Source organism: Pelobates fuscus, chromosome 5 (genome assembly GCF_036172605.1).
Source record: "Pelobates fuscus isolate aPelFus1 chromosome 5, aPelFus1.pri, whole genome shotgun sequence".
Classification (NCBI taxonomy): Eukaryota; Metazoa; Chordata; class Amphibia; order Anura; family Pelobatidae; genus Pelobates; species Pelobates fuscus.
Window position 1 is genome coordinate 145,644,853 of NC_086321.1, and position 17,672 is coordinate 145,662,524.

At 41.1% G+C, this 17,672-nt stretch overlaps 1 protein-coding gene across 2 annotated transcripts; it reads right to left on the minus strand.

Annotated features, from left to right (window-relative positions):
• Window positions 1–4,915: 4,915 nt before the first annotated feature.
• LOC134612622 (serine/threonine-protein phosphatase PGAM5, mitochondrial-like) lies at window positions 4,916–16,414 on the minus strand. 2 transcript variants are annotated; one of them, XM_063457027.1, is made up of 6 exons: window positions 16,149–16,414; window positions 11,263–11,435; window positions 7,419–7,544; window positions 6,418–6,506; window positions 6,128–6,258; window positions 4,916–5,400 (listed from the first exon to the last, which is right to left on the minus strand). In XM_063457027.1, the coding sequence occupies exons 1-6, from the start codon at window positions 16,295–16,297 to the stop codon at window positions 5,250–5,252; spliced, it is 819 nt and encodes a 272-aa protein (XP_063313097.1). In that variant the 5' UTR covers window positions 16,298–16,414; the 3' UTR covers window positions 4,916–5,249. The 2 variants fall into 2 exon arrangements, with proteins under 2 accessions (XP_063313097.1, XP_063313096.1); XM_063457026.1 differs by having other exon boundaries at window positions 6,128–6,261.
• Between the last annotated feature and the right edge of the window lie 1,258 nt (window positions 16,415–17,672).

Consider the following 17,672-nt stretch of genomic DNA (forward strand, 5'->3'; position numbering starts at 1 on the left):
TGGTATCCCAGGAGATACAACATGACAATACTACTTCCCTTTCCCTGTGTTCCAATAATTAGTCCAAGGTTCCCATACTTTGGAGTGTCTTTGTTTTTTATTGACTGCTGCTCCGTGTAGTTCTTCCATCACTCTTATGTTCTCGACTCTATCTACCCATTGAACTATGGTCGGTATGAAAGTATTTGCAGCTGGCTTGGAGGTTGTGCCGTCGAGATTGGTGCGCAGTTTGCGACGTCTGTATGCGTCTACACCTCCGTGATACCACACGAGGGACACACAGTAGAGGCCGCACCATGCGGCGTCCTTCAGTGGTTTGGCACTGATGGGCAGGAGGTTGTCTGTTTAATTGTGACTTCGCTCAAAGTTGTGTGCCCCAAGTTTTCAACGGCTTGTGTGAGCGAGTCCACCAGGGGAGTGGGCTGTAAGTAGACTTGCAAAGAAGCAGGCCTAGGCATGGCAGCCATCTTGATTTGGGCCTATGTAGTGGCACGGTGTTGCCTCCCTGGGTCCGCAAAGGTTCAGCGTGTCTGTCGGGCTCCGTTAGGCATGGCCGTGGAGCAGCAGCCGTCCGCTCCACTCACCACCAGGCAAGGTCCCGCCTGATACAGCAGAGATCTTTCCTCCGAGAGACAAACTCTGGGAGCAAGACTCTCCTCGTTTCCTCTGGCCCTTGCACACCGAGGCTTGCAGTTGTTGGTTGTTTAATTTATTGGACATCACGGTTTACAGGCTTAATTGACCGTAGTTTGCAGGAGCTGATCTGTCCTGCGACCGTTCAGCTCGGTGGCCCGGCCGCCTATACTTGAATTTTGAGACAGAACCACCAGATATGTTCATATGTCCCAGTTTCCTGTCCACACCTCCACTCTTTTTTAAATTTGGAAAATATGTGTTTTATACCAGCGTGTTACTCTTTTATAGATTGTTTCCCTTTTAGCTTGACTTACTGAGTAATACATTACTCTTTGAAAAATAATTGACCAGTCTTTAATTGTAATTTGTATATGAAGGGCTGCTGCCCACTTTTCCTGAGAGTGCCTTAATTTTCCTTTAGTTACCCCATTTTGTAATAACTGATTGCAGAGTCTTGAACATGGAGAGAGGCAGGCTGTAAACCTATAGCGAAGCCAAGCTGAAGAAATATCAGGAGACTGGAGCAGTGATGAGATTAACCTTATACCACAACACTGAGAAGAAAAAACTATTTTTTTTTCCAAATTCTTGAGTAAATTTTACAGGTGGAATATTTCTTGGGCACCAAAAAAAATATCTATTTCCAAGCTTAAACCTTTCAAAGTCAGGATTTGCCTTTCAGAAACTAAGTTGTGAGCTTGAATGTTTTCAATGCCTGTAGATCCACAAGGTTATATTTCACATTTTTTACTGACAAATGAAGGCATCAGAGGTTTCCTACAGGCATATTTTTATGAAGAGAAAACCAACTTTACAATGGACAGAGCGGAATTATAGCTGTAACATTGATTCTGTCCCAGACTATCTTCTGCATGAGCAGAGGGGAGATGTACGTCAGATAAAAATCCCAAGGAATCATTAAAGCATCTTGGTAGTCTAGCTGGACTGAACTGATGAGTGAGGCAAACCTTTTGAGTTTTAGTGACCAATCTCTGCAGTCAATGAGAGAAGATGGATTTCTGTCCATAGCATAATCCCTGTGCAATGTATTTCCAGGGAAGGTGAACATGCTCCTCCCTATCTGTTGATGTAAGCCACTGTAGAAGCATTGTCTGAGCGAACCTGACAGGATGATGCAACAGAAGTTGTCTGAAGCTTACGAGAGCCATCAAAATGTCTTTTAGTTCTCTGAAATTGTAAGTTCTTCTGGAGTCTTGACTAGGCCGCTATTCAGCAATACCGATCGGGTGGCCCTAAGTGCTTGGGCTACCCGATGGGCAAATTGCGGCAGAACCCCAATTTTTTTTCTCTGTTCCGCGGAACATCAATTGGGAAACGCTGGTTCAGAGCAACTGTCTTGCAACGACTTCTCATTGAGGTGCATTGAAAAGTCTGTCTGAACAGCCATAAAAAGTCTGGACTGGGTGAGTAGGGGAGGGTTTGCAAAGGCTACAGCCAAGAGAACTGCAGGTACAATACGAAGTTAAAATTACTTGGTATTAGTAATTAAGGGAAATTAAAATCTCCCTCCGGGTCCTACTCGCTATGCTGTGAGCATGTCTACTAAACAGTGAGAAGCCTCTGGCCGCATAATTAACCTAAACAGGGGCCCTCTAGGGGACAGGGGAGGGTGGGGGGGGAACACAAGGGGTCAGGGGAGGGTGGGGGGGAAAAACACTAGGGGACAGGGGAGGGTGGGGGGGGGTAAACACTAGGGGACAGGGGAGGGTGGGGGGGTAAGCACTAGGGGACAGGGGAGGGAGGGGGGAAACAATAGGGGACAGGGAAGGGTGGGGCGGAGAACACCATGGGACAGGGGAGGGTGGGGGGGAAAGAACACCAGGGGACAGGGGAGAAGAACACTATGGGACAGGGGAGGGGTAAAGAACACTATGGGACAGGGGAGGGTGGGGGGGGGGAGAACACTATGGGACAGGGGAGGGTGGGGGGGAAAGAACACTATGGGACAGGGGAGGGTGGGAAAGAACACTATGGGACGGGGGGGAGAACACTATGGAACATGGGAGGGTGGGGGGGGGACACTGGGACGGGGGAAAGAACACTGGGACAGGGGAGGGGGGGAGAACACAACACAATAGGGGAGGGGAGGGGAGAGGAACATTAAGTGGGGGGAGGAGAGAACTAAAAGAGAAGGGAAGTTTTTCATATTAAATTAATTCATTCAAAAGTCTAATATTAATAAAATTCTAGAAAGGAAAAAAAACTTTTTTTTTTTTTTTAAAGCATTTGGGGGGGGGGGGGGGGGAGAAACGGTCATTTTCGGTTTTCGGCCAAGGGCATCCTGAATTTTCGGTGCATCCCTAGTCACAACCATGAAGAATTACAATATTACATATATTCATTATATTTTATACAAAGCAAGGGATGTCTTGGGGTAAAAAGTAAAAGTACTTTTTAAAATGTGTGTGTATATATATATATACACACATACATATACACACACACACACACAATTGGTGCCTATAATGTTTTGTACTAATAACTGTGTAAACACTCATTTCTGGATCCTCTAACTATTAAATGGGCTCTATAAAGGAAAAACAATTCTAATATATGTTTATATACCTTCATTATAAAGAGACATCATTCTGCATTTTTATACCAAGGGCTAGAGTCAAGTATATTCAACAAGGCATTTTTAATCTTCGAGAACTTGTATGTAGCCTGCTCTATACTATTTTAATGGAGGAAAAAGAAAAAAAAATTCAGCAAGCCAGGCAACAGAAGCACTCTGCACCTCCTCTATTACTTGTCATCACCACTGACATGGAAACCCATAAACCAACAAGGGCTGAGCATGGGATGGTAGAGAAGATCTCGAACCAGCTATGAGCTCCTCTGTCTTCCCTTTATAATTCAGTTTTCATAGGGAGTGCAAATTCCACATCAGCTACCTCCTCGCATCAAAACAGATGAGATGGGTGAGCACCAAATCACAGACAACCTAGGTAGTCAAAACATGAATGGAGATCCTACATATGGATTTTTAACAGTCACACTATAGAAAGAATGTATGCATGGAGGCACTGATCCAGCGAATGGGATGGGATGGGATGGGATGGGGGATGGGGGTGGGGGTGGGGGGTGGGGGGTGGGGGGTGTGTGTGTGCGTGTGCGTTTGTTATATCAAACAAGTGTACAATTCCATTCAGCTGCAGTTGACTGTTTTTGCTGTTCACAGAGTCAAATTGCAAATTATTTTGTCAATTTGGATCAATTAGCCAGATAAAGACCAGGGCAGGGCAATTGCAGCTTTAACTCTACAATTACAATTAATTTCAGGGCAGCAACAGGATGCATTTGTCTCAATTAAGTTAGAATCCAATTTTTTATGAATTCACTAAAGCTCAAAATATTTATCAACTGAATGCAGGCAAATTGAGCAATATAAGAATTAGCAAATTCGGCATTTAGGAAAATACCTCTGTAATTAATGCATCTGTTTCACTAAGGAAATACCTTTATGGGGTACTCGAGAATGTAAGCTACAAACCAAGGCATGGAAATAAATGTTTGCGGAAAACACATCTATTGATGTCCAGTGTTTTCACAAACTGTGTGTTGATATAAAAGGCTTCCTTCTTCCATAGATATGAATAGGCACCTAAATAAAAGGCTGTTCAGTATGAATGCATTCATGGCTAGGGGGAAACGCTGCACATGGACAGCAGTGAGGGAGCAAACATAGGCTCATTACAAACCTAACATCACTTTGATATTGTCAAACATTTGCACCTGTACTGTTGAAGAGATCTTTATTAGCAGAAAATTTCAAGGCATTTATTGAAAAAGTAACCACGTTTTCTGAGACATTTTCTCCCACTTCTCAGAAAGATGGACAGTTGTTCAAAATTTAGACTGTCTGCAGAACTGGGACAATTTTGCTTTAACAATACACAGCAGTGGATGTAACCATACACACTCTTACCTGCAGAAGATAGAGCTATGCTGGTATTAATTATGATCGTGTATAAGGAAGCACTATTTCATATATCTATCTACTTACAGATTTTGCTGTGGTCAATTGTGGTCTTATCTTCCCTTTGTATCCCCAAAAATCAAAATAACATGCAAACATGTACTGTTTAATATAGCTTGATACATCAGCCAAAAGAGAAAGCTTAAAAAAAAAGTCTTAAATAACTCATTTGTACTACTACATGAATACAACACAGTTTAAACAAAAAAAAAAAAAGTACAACGGTATTCAGTTTTTAAATATCCATCATTCATGTTATTCCTTTGAAACAGAATTAAAAAGAGAGAGTAATAGACCAAACTATCACTTTACCAGGACAATACGTACGTAATAAACGTTGAAACCTTTTATAGAAAGGAAAAACTCATTTGGGATGAATTTGTGCTTCCATACTCAAGCAGTGTAAAATAAATAATTAAAAATATTTTAATGCCTTCAAAAGGTTACAGTAAAAAGAAGTGTCCACCCCCTGCTTAAAAGAAGATTTAACCCCAGGAGAAGGCACAGAGAGGGTACGGAGCTGGTAAGTTGTGGTGCAGCATCAGATGTCAGACTGGTATCTGTAGGGCTGGCAGTGAGGACGCTGTAGGGTATAGCGAGAGGAGGGCTTGTATCAAGTTCGGGTGATTTTTTCAGGAGGCATGAAGCCAGAGTCCCCAAGTAATCTCAGAGCCACGTTACCACTGGGGCGGATCACTAAGTAGGTGATGCTGCCATTATTAAGGGACATGCGGAGCCAGGCTTCAGGAGGTAACTGTAATGCCCTGCGCAAGAAAAGAAGTATTACTGACATAGAAAATTAGCTTTGCTTGATGTCTGGTAAATAAGTGCCCAGGAAGACTACCAACACGCTAAAATATTCCAGCTGAACATCGCCCCATAGCTATTTTAGCTAAACTTTGATTATCAGTCGTCATCCAGCCACAAGCATCTACCTCATCTTTGAATTCTCAGAGATATATTTAAAATCAGTCACTTTGGTAAAAACAATAAAACTGCTTTTAACTTTAGAGTATTTTACAGTTAAATCATACATCATTTTTATCCTGGTCACCTTTGATTTAATCACTCTCTTTTCTGAATCTGCCAGGATATCAGTCTAAATGAGTGTAATATGGTAACGACGTGTGAGAATTGTGCAAATCTGTATTAAATATATATACCCAAAGTTGAAGGGGTGGACTTTAGAAAAGTTACAGCATCTTTCAATAACTAATTCCAAAATAATTACATTTATGACTCATACTCAACTAAGAATAAGAACTAAAACCCATATAAATGAGACTTTTTCCCATTTGTTTATAACATTTACGCAAAAATGAATTAGGATTTCTAAAAAAGACTACAAACCGACTCTCACAGGTAAATATGACTGCAATGTGATTAAATGACATTGTTACATGAACATCCACATTCAAATTTAGTGCTGAACAATCCCATGAAAACAATACTCTAGTAACATCCGTAAGAGAATGTGGAGTATTTTGTTACCTGCATACTATGTAGCGAATGACATTGGCATGGCAGATTATAATCTCATAACTGTCTTCTTCCTGCTTCGGTTCTGCACGGTGAATGAAGTTTCTAAATGCCGCTTCAATGCGAGCTCCATCCTCATAATACTGCTAAAGATGATAAAATTACCAACAAGAACAATTTTATTTGCCCAACACATACCAGCACCTCATCCTGGATCATTATAGCACGGTGCATAAGTAATGTTCTTTAAGCAAACATGATTTAACAGGTTAAAACCTCTGGGAGCTGTGGACAACTCTTACCACAACATCTGGCTTCCAATGACAGACTGGAGGCTCTGGTCGTATGGGAGCACCTTCGCGAAGCATGTCTGTGCTCTTTTTTGTCACACCTATATCAAGTAAAAATTAATACCCTGTGAAAATGGCACTATCTACACAAACAGACACAGATGCATTTCATAGGTTTTCAGTCAATATTCCCTTTTTGCAGTTTTGTAAGCACAATGTATAAATTAACTGTTGTAAGTGTTAAGTGTGTGGCAGACTGCACATCTCCAGTATTGCCACCCACTTTGCAGAGTTATAAAATGAAGTACAATTCTCTCCTGTTATACTATGACTCTGCAGACGAACTGTTGCAGGGGCATGTTCAGTGATTCTGTGGACCTACAAAGAACTGGGGCATTTGTTTTTCCATGTCAGGAAGTTGTATGTCCCATAGAGCAAAACGTAAAGAACATGTCACTTCTGCTCATTAAGTTAAGTTCCAAGGTTTAAGAAAAAAAACTTAAAATAATACATATATACATATATATATATATAAATAGATAAAATTACAGACCTGCATATTTATTTATTCTGAAAGGAAATGTAACACAGAATTAGAAGCAGTTATAGAAGAAGTACCAATATATATATATATATATATATTTATTTTTTTTTAACCAATCTATTCTTGCACTGTATATACTTTGATTTATAACCGATATGGGTTTTCTTTTCTTCTGTGATCTACATAATGATTCAGAAAGCAACATATGGTTCTGAAACGTTTAAAACTACAGACCTCCCTTTACGGAGATTTGCAAGACATAGCGATACTTGTCAAAATCACTAAAACGATAAATAGAGAAATCTTGCTTCAGGCGGTCAGGCTAACAGTTGCTAGTGCCATTCCTTAGTAAGACCTTTGAAAAATTCAATGTCTTTACAGAAAGAACAAAAAAACTGGTTCTATAAATTCTCTGTTCCAGAATGTAAATAAAGACATATTCAATTTTGGCATTATATATTGCCTTCACCTGGTAGATATTTGCTGATGATTTCGGTTGTCTCTTTGGCTCTGGTCATGGAAGAATGAATGATCTGGTCATATTTCAGTCCTAAACTTGCCAGGCGTTTTCCGGTCAGCTCTGCTTGTTCACATCCTGCAGATCAGAAGACAAAAGATTGCTCCTACTTTATAGTCTGAATTGGGTAAAAATAGACAAGCTATGTGACAATTTCAATGCAGCCACATAGCATGTCACAGTAATATCTCTACAGTCAACTGGGTGGGTACTTAGCCAAACTTTAATAAAAGTTAGCATTCACTTAACCAGGAAATGTGGAGAATTCACAAGGCACATTTCTGCCAAAACTGTAAAATTGGGGAGGCTTATTTTGACTTAAAATGTACAGTCCACTTTTCTTAATTTTCACCATTCCTTTCAATTAAGAAATCCTTGAATGTTGTTAAACTGGCAAGCTTGTAAATTCCCAAACTGAGAAACCATTTACAATAAGTTTGAAAATAACCTGTATAAAGTCATAGATGTGAGTTTTATAATAACAAATAATTTCTAGAACGTTCAGAATACCACTAATCTTAATACAGGCGGCACAATGTCCAATATTAAGCTTACACAAATTGAGTTCAGTTTATGCAGGCCATATTCAGATGCAATTTATTTTATTTTTTTTATTTTTTTTTATTGGAAATTTTGGATATGACAGAAAAGAAACAGTATTGTTATCATCATATTCATCCAGATATTTAACATCGATATGAAAGTTTTCCATTATACATTTAACAGAAAAGTCAATTTTAACCATATATCATCCAGATAGTGTGTGAGGAGGGAAAGGAGCATGGTGGAAGGTGAGTAACCTGGAGGTGGGAGGGGGGGGGAGGGGAGGTGATAGGTTGTGGAAAAGAGGGATGTAATAGAATAGAATAGAATAAGACATTGCTCTGCTGACCATATTTGTACAGTTTACAATATTATACAATGGGGTATCAACGACTCTTACTGATAGATAATTTGAGTACATTCCTCATTCCTTTGTAAATATTCTCGTGACCAATTGGTTTGTCTAGTTTGAATTTAATTCATTTACTGCCCTTAACCTGAGGAGTACTATGTATCCGCCATCCCCTGTTTGTTGTAACTCATATGAGTGAGCCATGGTTTCCATATTTCGACATACTGTAAGGTGTTACTATAAGGTGTTCTACCCCAGTTTCCCATTCCTTATATCCTATTTGTTTCGTATTTTTCCAATTGGCCGCTATTACCAGCTTAGCAGCCGCCAACATAAATATCAGGAGTGAATTTTTTAATTTCTGAAAAGGGATATCTATGTTGAGGAGAAGCACGGTGTCTATTTCACATGGGAATGCAAGTCCTGAGATCTCCCTTGTGTTTAAGTTAATTATGTCCCAGAAAGGTCTTAAATGGCTGCAATGGCACCACGTGTCCCAAATCTCCATTTTCAGAAGCAATTTATCTCCTGCATGGTTTCTAGATTTTCAAGATTCTTCAGGATTATGTTTTTTTTAATGCAAGACTAAAATAATCAGGGGCATGGAAACTAATAAATAAATAAAATAAACTTTAAAAAAATTATAATAATAATATTATTAATAATAATAATCTACTTTCCAGACAAAATAAATTGACTGTGATACTGATCAGATTTATCCATCCTCTATTATGACAACTTTAGTTTTCTAGTAAATGTGTTGCTGCTGCTTTGGAATATGTCCATTACTCCTGACGCACTATTAGCTATCAGCTCAATGTTAAAGCAGCAGGAAATACTGATAGAAGTCTTATTGAATTTGGCAATATAATTAATCTTCAGTGGTAATATAGAGCCAAGAAGTAGGTGACATGGTAACAGAATCAACAATCATTACAGATTAAAACACATTGAAATCAGGATCAGATCAGTCCTCAGAGTCACAGCCCCAGTCCTGCAGTTTGAAGCGTCACAACTTTTCAACTAGCCACCGCATGAGTGTCTTAGGTCTCAGTAACAGAGCGTTGGGAGAAATTTAAAGACAATGGTGGGGAATGGGCAACTGAGGTTTCGCTATGAACTGTACAGTAAGAGTTATTTAAACTATTAGTGACATGCAGCATAGTGCAGTCAGTCAGAGGCCTACCATTTTCTCTCTCTTGCCTTGTTCTCCTTGGTTTGTGCTCTCTCTATATACACACACACACACTTTTTTTTTTTTTATTGGGCTAACCATATTTAAAAGACAAGCTTCTGAGTGTTTTCCTTCTATTCCTCAGGTCAGAAGCAATACTGATCAATATGAAAACCTGAGAAAGAGAAGAAAGCAATCGAAAGCTGGTCTTCTAAATATTCGGTTGGTTAGTTTAAAAAAAAAAAAATATATATATATATATATATATTTATATAATATCATTGCATACTGCAATACTCTGGTTATTTTAGAGATTATACACACACACACACGCACTATCAAGGAAAATGAAAGTACACCCTCATGGATTCTATGGTTTGACATATCATGTCATACGATTGTTATGTCCTAATCTGTAAAACCATAGAACTCAAAAAAGGTTGTACTTTCATTTCCCATGACTGTACATACATACACACAGTATATGAATGTGATAATGCATTTATGTAGCGGAGCTGTGAGTGAATGTGGCAAATTATATAGAGATACACATTATCAGCCACCCCCGTTTCCATATCTTTTGGATACAGGAGGGATGACATCCTTGTGGTCCATTGGGTTTACTGGGACAGGTTGGAGCAGGTTAAAGAATACTGTGGCCCAGTGGAAGATGGTCGAGGTTGGTCCAAGCTCTCTCCGTCACTTAATATCCTTCCCAGCTGTGTACACAATAAGATAAAGTAATGCGTGTCTCACAGTACCATATATTGGAACAGCTGTACTAACACGTGCACAGTCCAGTGGCCATCGCACTTAATCAGGCCTCTGACAGAGATGCTCGAATGGTGGCATTAAAGGGACACTCCAGGCACCCAGACCACTTCTGCCCATTGGAGTGGTCTGGGTGCCAACTCCCACTACCCTTAGGTTTTTAATAAACTGCAATTATTACCTTGCAGGGTTAACTCCTCCTCCAATGGCTGTCTACTAGACTGCCACTAGAGGGCACTTCCGTGTCTATAGCACAGGTTTTCTCCAGAGTCGCTCAATTCCCCATAGGAAAGCATTGAAAAGCATTTTCAATGCTTTCCTATGGAGAGCTCTAATGCATGTGCACGGTATTGCAGCGCGTGCGCATTAGGTCTCCCCGGCCGGCGGAAGGGGAGGAGCGGCGTTAACCCGAAACCACCGCCGAGGGACATCGGCGGGGGTCTCAGGTAAGTGACTGAAGGGGTTTTCACCCCTTCAGCAACTGGGGATGGGAAGTGGGAGGGAGAGGGGACCTGCAGTGCCAGGAAAACAGATTGTTTTTCTGGCACTGGAGTGTCCCTTTAAGGGTGGTCAATCCAGGAGGCAACTCTTCCATGAGACTGCAGCATGAGAAACTAATGTATAGTCACTTACACCGAGCACAGCTAGCCACAGAGGAACAGCTGATCTGACAGGTTAAATACCCCCTTCAAAAAAAAATTTTTTTTTAAATCTGTGGGCCATGGGTTGGCTGCACCAACAGTAGTTCCGCCCCTGAAGGGTTAAACATGAGGCAAAAGAAAGAAAAAAAACTGAAATCTGCCTGCACAGTACCTGGAACTAGGCATCAATCCACAACCCTCAGCACAGTATTACCTTTCCCTACAAATCTGCACATTTACACAGTAACCAGTGGCCTGGTTATATCGGAGATGTGCTCAGACACTATTGTATCAAATGAGCTATTAATCACATACCCAGAGGAGTGAGAACCCGCTCGGAATCTGAACGGCCATTTAAGTTGTACTGTGAGTGTCGGATAAGGAAGATGTGCCTGGTAGCTTTGGTCTTATACTTGTTTAACTGAAGTTCCTCTTCCCCAGTCTCTCCATTAATTTTATTTAGATTCATGAGTGATCGTGGCTCACGCCTATATGGAAAAAGAAGGAGGGGAGAAATAATTACATGCTGGTGCCTTTCACTTCATCACAGTCAAGCAATTAAAGAGGAAACACCAAAATCATTACAGTTTACACAGGAGATCTTCATTTTAGCTGTGTTGAAAGGGTTAATAGCAATTCAGTAAAGCAGAATTTTCCAATATTCCGTAATGGATATAAAGAATAACAAAAGTGTGGTTGTTGACATTGCATACACTCAGAAATTGGATAATGAGTTGTGTGTACAGCTTCTAAGATCAACACATTGTATGAATCATTTGTATGCCTTCTGATTGTGCATAGGAAATTGGCTGCTAAAGAACTTCCTTTGTTTAACTGCACAAGGAAGGCAACGTAAACAGATTGCAATTAGGAATGAAATAAAAGTGATGGGTGTTATGGGAATTCATAATAATTACTATTATATGTTGATCTGTTACTTGATACATACCGGTACTTTTATCTATTGTACTGGTTTTACAACATACCTGTACCCTTCCTCCCACTGTCCAGATACACCTACAGCTTGGGGTGACATCACAACAATATCACCATTCTAAGCTGCACACTGGGTATTATGTACAGTATAAAAAAGTGTCATGTTCACTTTCCCACTATGTGCACATGCTTCATTTTTTTTTGTATAAAACTGTTACTCCACTTGTTATACATTGGTACGTACCAGTGTCCCCAGTCTCCTGTAGTGCGCCAAAATAATCTCTCTTCAACTTTTCATTCTTTTTTGGCAATTGTTTTTCCATCACTGATTTGCTCATTATAGTTCAAACAATTACAACCAAATACTTTATTAAAAATTGGGATATTCATAAAATTAGGAGGACAAAAAAAAAAAAAAAAAGTAGTAGTAATTATGGGGAGGGGAGGCACATTTGCAGTTTTACAGGGATCCTTTTGTCACCAAAACAACTTTAGCTTAATGAAGCAATTTTGGTGTATAGAACATGCCCCAGCGGTGTCACTGCTCAACTCTCTGCCATTTAGCTGTTAAATCACTTTGTTTATGCAGCCCTAGCCTCCCTACATGTAAATTACACAACCTTCCCAAACGCTTCCTGAGAAAAGTCATCTAATGTTTATACTCCCTTTATTGCAAATTCTGATTATTTCAGAAATTATTATATCCTGCTCTGTTACTAGCTTGTTAGACCATGCAGGAGATGTTCCATTTACAGTGCATAAGATAAAAACATATGGAGTAAGTTAAAGGGACACTATAGGCACCCAAACCACTACAGCTTATTGAAGTGTTCTAGAGCCAATGTATCTGACAGTCTCTAGAGGTGCTTTCTGGGAGTTTACTGAAGTCGAAGTCCCTTAAACATCCAGCATCCATAGAATCCCCATAGGAAAGCATTGATTTAATGATTTCCTATTTGGACGGACAGGTTAGGCGCCCCCCTATCGGATGACGTCGGAGGAGGTAGAACGCAGAGAATTGAGCAGTGAGACCGTAGAGGCATGATCTATACAAAAAACCTGCTTCAGAAAGCTAAAGTTGTTTGGTGTCTATAGTGTTTCTTTAAGAACTTGTTTTATAGGGGGGCGGAGCCTGCTAGCACACGGCACCAGACGCCATTTTTCATCTCTCCCGAACCTACAACCTACAATCCAGGCAAAATCCGCGAAACGGGCACCCATCCAGCCCCACAACCCACATAATCGGAACCAGCAAGGCAAGAGGCACCGGCAGATGCCTTTTTTGCAGCCCCACAAGCTCCCCAAGCGGAAACGCAAAACCGGGGCCTACACCTCGCCGGTGATCCGGGACCTGGAGGAATTTCTGTTCCGGCCGCGAGCAGAGAGGGTAGGACCTCCACCAACCCCCTCACCCACTGAAACGCCAGCGCTCATACCTGCAATGGGACGCAGATCCCAAAAACCAGCACCTGATGGAGGGGATATCGGCGCGCTGCTGCAACGCCCGGCGCCACCGCGCCCCGCTCCCATGCCTGCGGGCGGTAAACAGGAGCCAGCTCACGCTCACCACCAGGAGCGGAGGGGACAGGAGACCCCCCAGGCCACACGGCCAGCGCAGGTACAGCAGCCTGAATCCCCTGAAGATGCAGCACCAGCCACTAAGGGGGACCTTAAACTCCTGCTTGCTGACATCCACAAGCTTTTAGCAGCTGACACTGCCCTCCTCAAGACCGAGGTACAACTGGTTACAGATAGGGTAACTACCACAGAGCAAGAAGTAGGGGAGGTTAAAACACACCTGACAACACTAGATGAACAAGTCCTCACTATACAGCATCACCAAAAACTTATGGCACTTAAAATGGCGACCATAGAAGACAGGCAAAGGAGAATGCACATCAAAATCAGGGGAATTCCAAATGCAATCACTGCAGAAGAACTGCCTCATTACGTAAGGCGTCTTCTAGCCAGCATACTCCCCCACGCAGCTGCAAAGAAATTCGCCATAGACGGCATCTACCGGCTCCCGACATACACTCACCTGAAAACACCGGCAGCACGAGACGTCATCTTAAGGTGCGTCACGGTTCAGGACAAACTCCATATTATGGCAGCGCTTAAAGACCGAACGCCACTGCCCTTTGAAGGCACAGAGCTAACCTTCTATCAGGACTTATCTAGGGCCACACTACTGTGGCGCAAATCATACGGCCAAACTGCAACACAGCTACGTGCCGCAGGCATAGCCTACAAGTGGGGAGCAGGAGGGTCTATGGAAGTCACCCGCGCAGGGACAACACACGTCCTCTCATCGCCTGAGGAAGCCTCCAAATTTTTGAAAACCCTCGGCCTGCAGCACCAGACCCCGAAACACCAAGGAGAACGCACGGAACGCATGACCGCTTCTCCTGATACCCCGGGAACAAGTGAACTGGGGGCACTGGGCACATGAACACTAACCGGTTGATAAAACACAAGTTTAATTACGATGGACTTTATGTTTTATTATGCCTTTTATTTTAAGTTACTATATCGTTACCTGTAGGACGGATTATTCCGCTGACGCTACTTGAGTTCTACTACCACTAAGACTGGTTGCCTTAAAAGCACCCAACTGGACACATAGTCCAACAAACACAACCCCCTCCCCACCCCCACCCCCACCCCCATGGTCAGGGGTGTCTTGTCCCCATGCCGAGGCAGTGCGCACCACCACGACACCATCCAAGCCCTAACACGCTTGAACCTATCACATTTCTTACACTGCTGACAGAAGCTACTGTAGGGCCTGTAACCCACACAGACTGCCCAGCATGCAAGCCGTACCACAAACAGCTAGTCCCATAGTAGACTACAACGTATCACACAGACTACTTAACCGACTACCACACACAGCTAGACCAACCCCACTGTGACTAATTTTCACTGTTACCCATTCCTGTTACGCCTTATCTGAAAATGTGCTTTTAACCTTATGCCATGTTTTATTTCGTTTAACATTATCTGTATACATATGTATAAGCTTGTTACCACTGAAATGGCAGCAAAGTGCTTGTTTGAAAGCTAAGCACAACAAAATAAAGAATAAAAAAAAAAAAAAAAAGAACTTGTTTTATAGCCTGAACAAGAAGCAAAAAAAAAAACAACCTTCTTACCAGTTGAAAACCTCTCAATCTGACCATAGTGGAAACATTTGTTAAAGAAAAACTAAATGTCACAAAGCTACTCATTGATACCCAATGTACATTTTGCATTTCTATTTGTACGACGTTCTCAATAAAAAAATGCATTTGGAAAACAAAAAGTTGCAAAGGAATATTTTGGAGCAAGTAAGGGACAAATAATAAATGTGCCAGAGCTACCACATACTGATATATATATATATATATATATATATATATATATATATATTTATTTTATTTTTTTTTATCTATTTTATTATGAAAAATGTAGTATTGAGGAAGTCAACATTATACAATCTTATACAACACCTTCACAAATGGTTTAAAATCCCTCTGCCTAGTCACCCCAATCTTAGCAGGCAATATAGGTGAATGAATAAGGAGCTGTGTGGATGCTGTATAACAATAAAGAATAGTGTAATGAGGGCCTGAATACAGACATTTATTATTATTATTATTATTATTGGTATTTACGTAGCACCAACTGTTTCCGTAGGGCTTTCCAATATTATAAAAAAGCAAAATATACCAATTACAAAATGTTACAGGAACAATAGGTTGGCGAGGAGGACCCTACTCAAATTATTATTAGTCGTATTTATATAGCTCCAAAGTATTCCGCAGCACTTTGCAATATAATAAAAGGAGGAAATTTAACAATAAATGAGACAATGACACAATGTTACATGGACAATAGGTAGGTGAGGACCCTGCTCAAACGAGCTTACAGTCTAGAGATGAGCTTACAATCTAGAGGAAGATGCTATCCAAAAACTTATGGGCCAGGGTAATTTTCCTGTAACTGTAGGAAATTACCCTAGATTTACAATGATAATGTATTTCTCCATAACTTCACCAATTGAGATTGACACCATGCATCCATTGCAGGGTATTCCCCAGGGAGTGTAAGGACCCATTATTATACAGCTGCTCAGTGTGTCCCAATATAAGGTTACAGCCATGTGTGCTATGTACTATTGGAACACGGGCTCACACCCAAACGTTCTATCGAACACACAGAAACTAATAAGGAGCTGCTGGTTACCATCGCTGTTGTAATGGCGGTTGTGCATACAGACTCACCGGTCCCAGTTACTGTCCCACAGCCCGGTAACAGCTGGCAGGCTGCAATGGTCGGCCTTGTCTTCCCTGCTTTTAGAAATAGCTGCGGCTGCAATAAGTATGGTGGTGGCGGCCGAGCCCCCGGCGATCAGCGCCCGGCGTACGAACATCTCACCGACTGCAACTCGCACACACAGAACCTGCAGGAGCAATGTGAGCCTAAACAGCCGGGAGACGGCGGCCAGAGAGGGACAAAGCGATGCGAGGCATGCCGGGAAATGTAGTGCCTAAGCTTGGAGTCTAGCAAGCAGCAGTCTGTGTTGAAAATGCTGAAATTGAACGTAATTGAAGGGTATTAACTAAGTTGAAATTGTAGAGATTTGACGAGGGAATTGCATATTGTAAAATAAAAAAAAAAGCTGGCCTGGAAAAAAGACTCAACTGTTATTAGATCTCTGCAATTGTGGTCCAATATTTTCAGTTTCTTTGTTTAGAGAAATATGAGTATTTCCAGTAATCCTTTTACAATGTATTTACCTTAATATGCCAAGGCCCTATTTATACATATACGGATAAAACCAAATATTAAAATATCAAATGAGCCCCAGATCAACCTTTCAACATAATACAAAAATCTGTAGGGACATTCTTCATACTATTCTTATCTGCATTATTTGTTTTCACATATAAATCTCATGCTATTACAACATACATTAATGTACTGTTTTAATTATTATTATTTTTTAATTCTTTATTTTCTTTGTGCAAGGAATAACATAGCATTTATCAGTGCCACAACAGCATTTTTAAAGGCATAAACACAGTAGTTTTACATTTATGGCATGAGGGTTTCTGCACTTTTTTGAAATATGTTATGAACATGCTATTCCGTCAGTAATGCCTGTCTAAGTAGACTATTGTACAAAACGTAAGCAAAGCATAAAATAATAATAGCAGAGTCAAGCTGGGTGCAAGCTGGTTAGCAATAGTGAATATGTCAGTTGTTTAGTTACAGTAGCTTAAGTTTAATAGATGTGTTGAATGTCGTCGCTTTAACCTCGGGCCCTAAGTGTAGTTTTACTGTTCTCGCTTAACTGTGCTCTAGTATGGCGTGTATGTTCCACGTGGTAGCGAGCAATGACAGGCGGTCCGACCAGTCTAGTCTTAAAGTAAAGAAACAGGTGGGTCATGTGTCGATTACTGTGTCAGTCTCTAGTTAAGTCGCGTTTCCTAGATCAATCAAGTGTGCCTATTCATATCCTGCATTTGTAATTTATCGGGTTAAACAGCGTTTAAACATGCATTTGTGATTGCAATTAGTGACAGTCATTTAGAGGCAAACTAGTGAGATCTACAAGCTGGGTGTTAATTACGGCGTGACCCATAGGCAGGCTAAGTGATGGGGTATAGCACCAGGCATCATATCTCAGGCCTTGATGGTACAGAGTTCCTGAGGGAGAGGTGGCAAAAGGTAAGTCTTTCATTTATGACAAGTCCTTCTTCGGACGGTCAGAATATGTCTCCCCTCCGCAGCTGCTGGTGTGT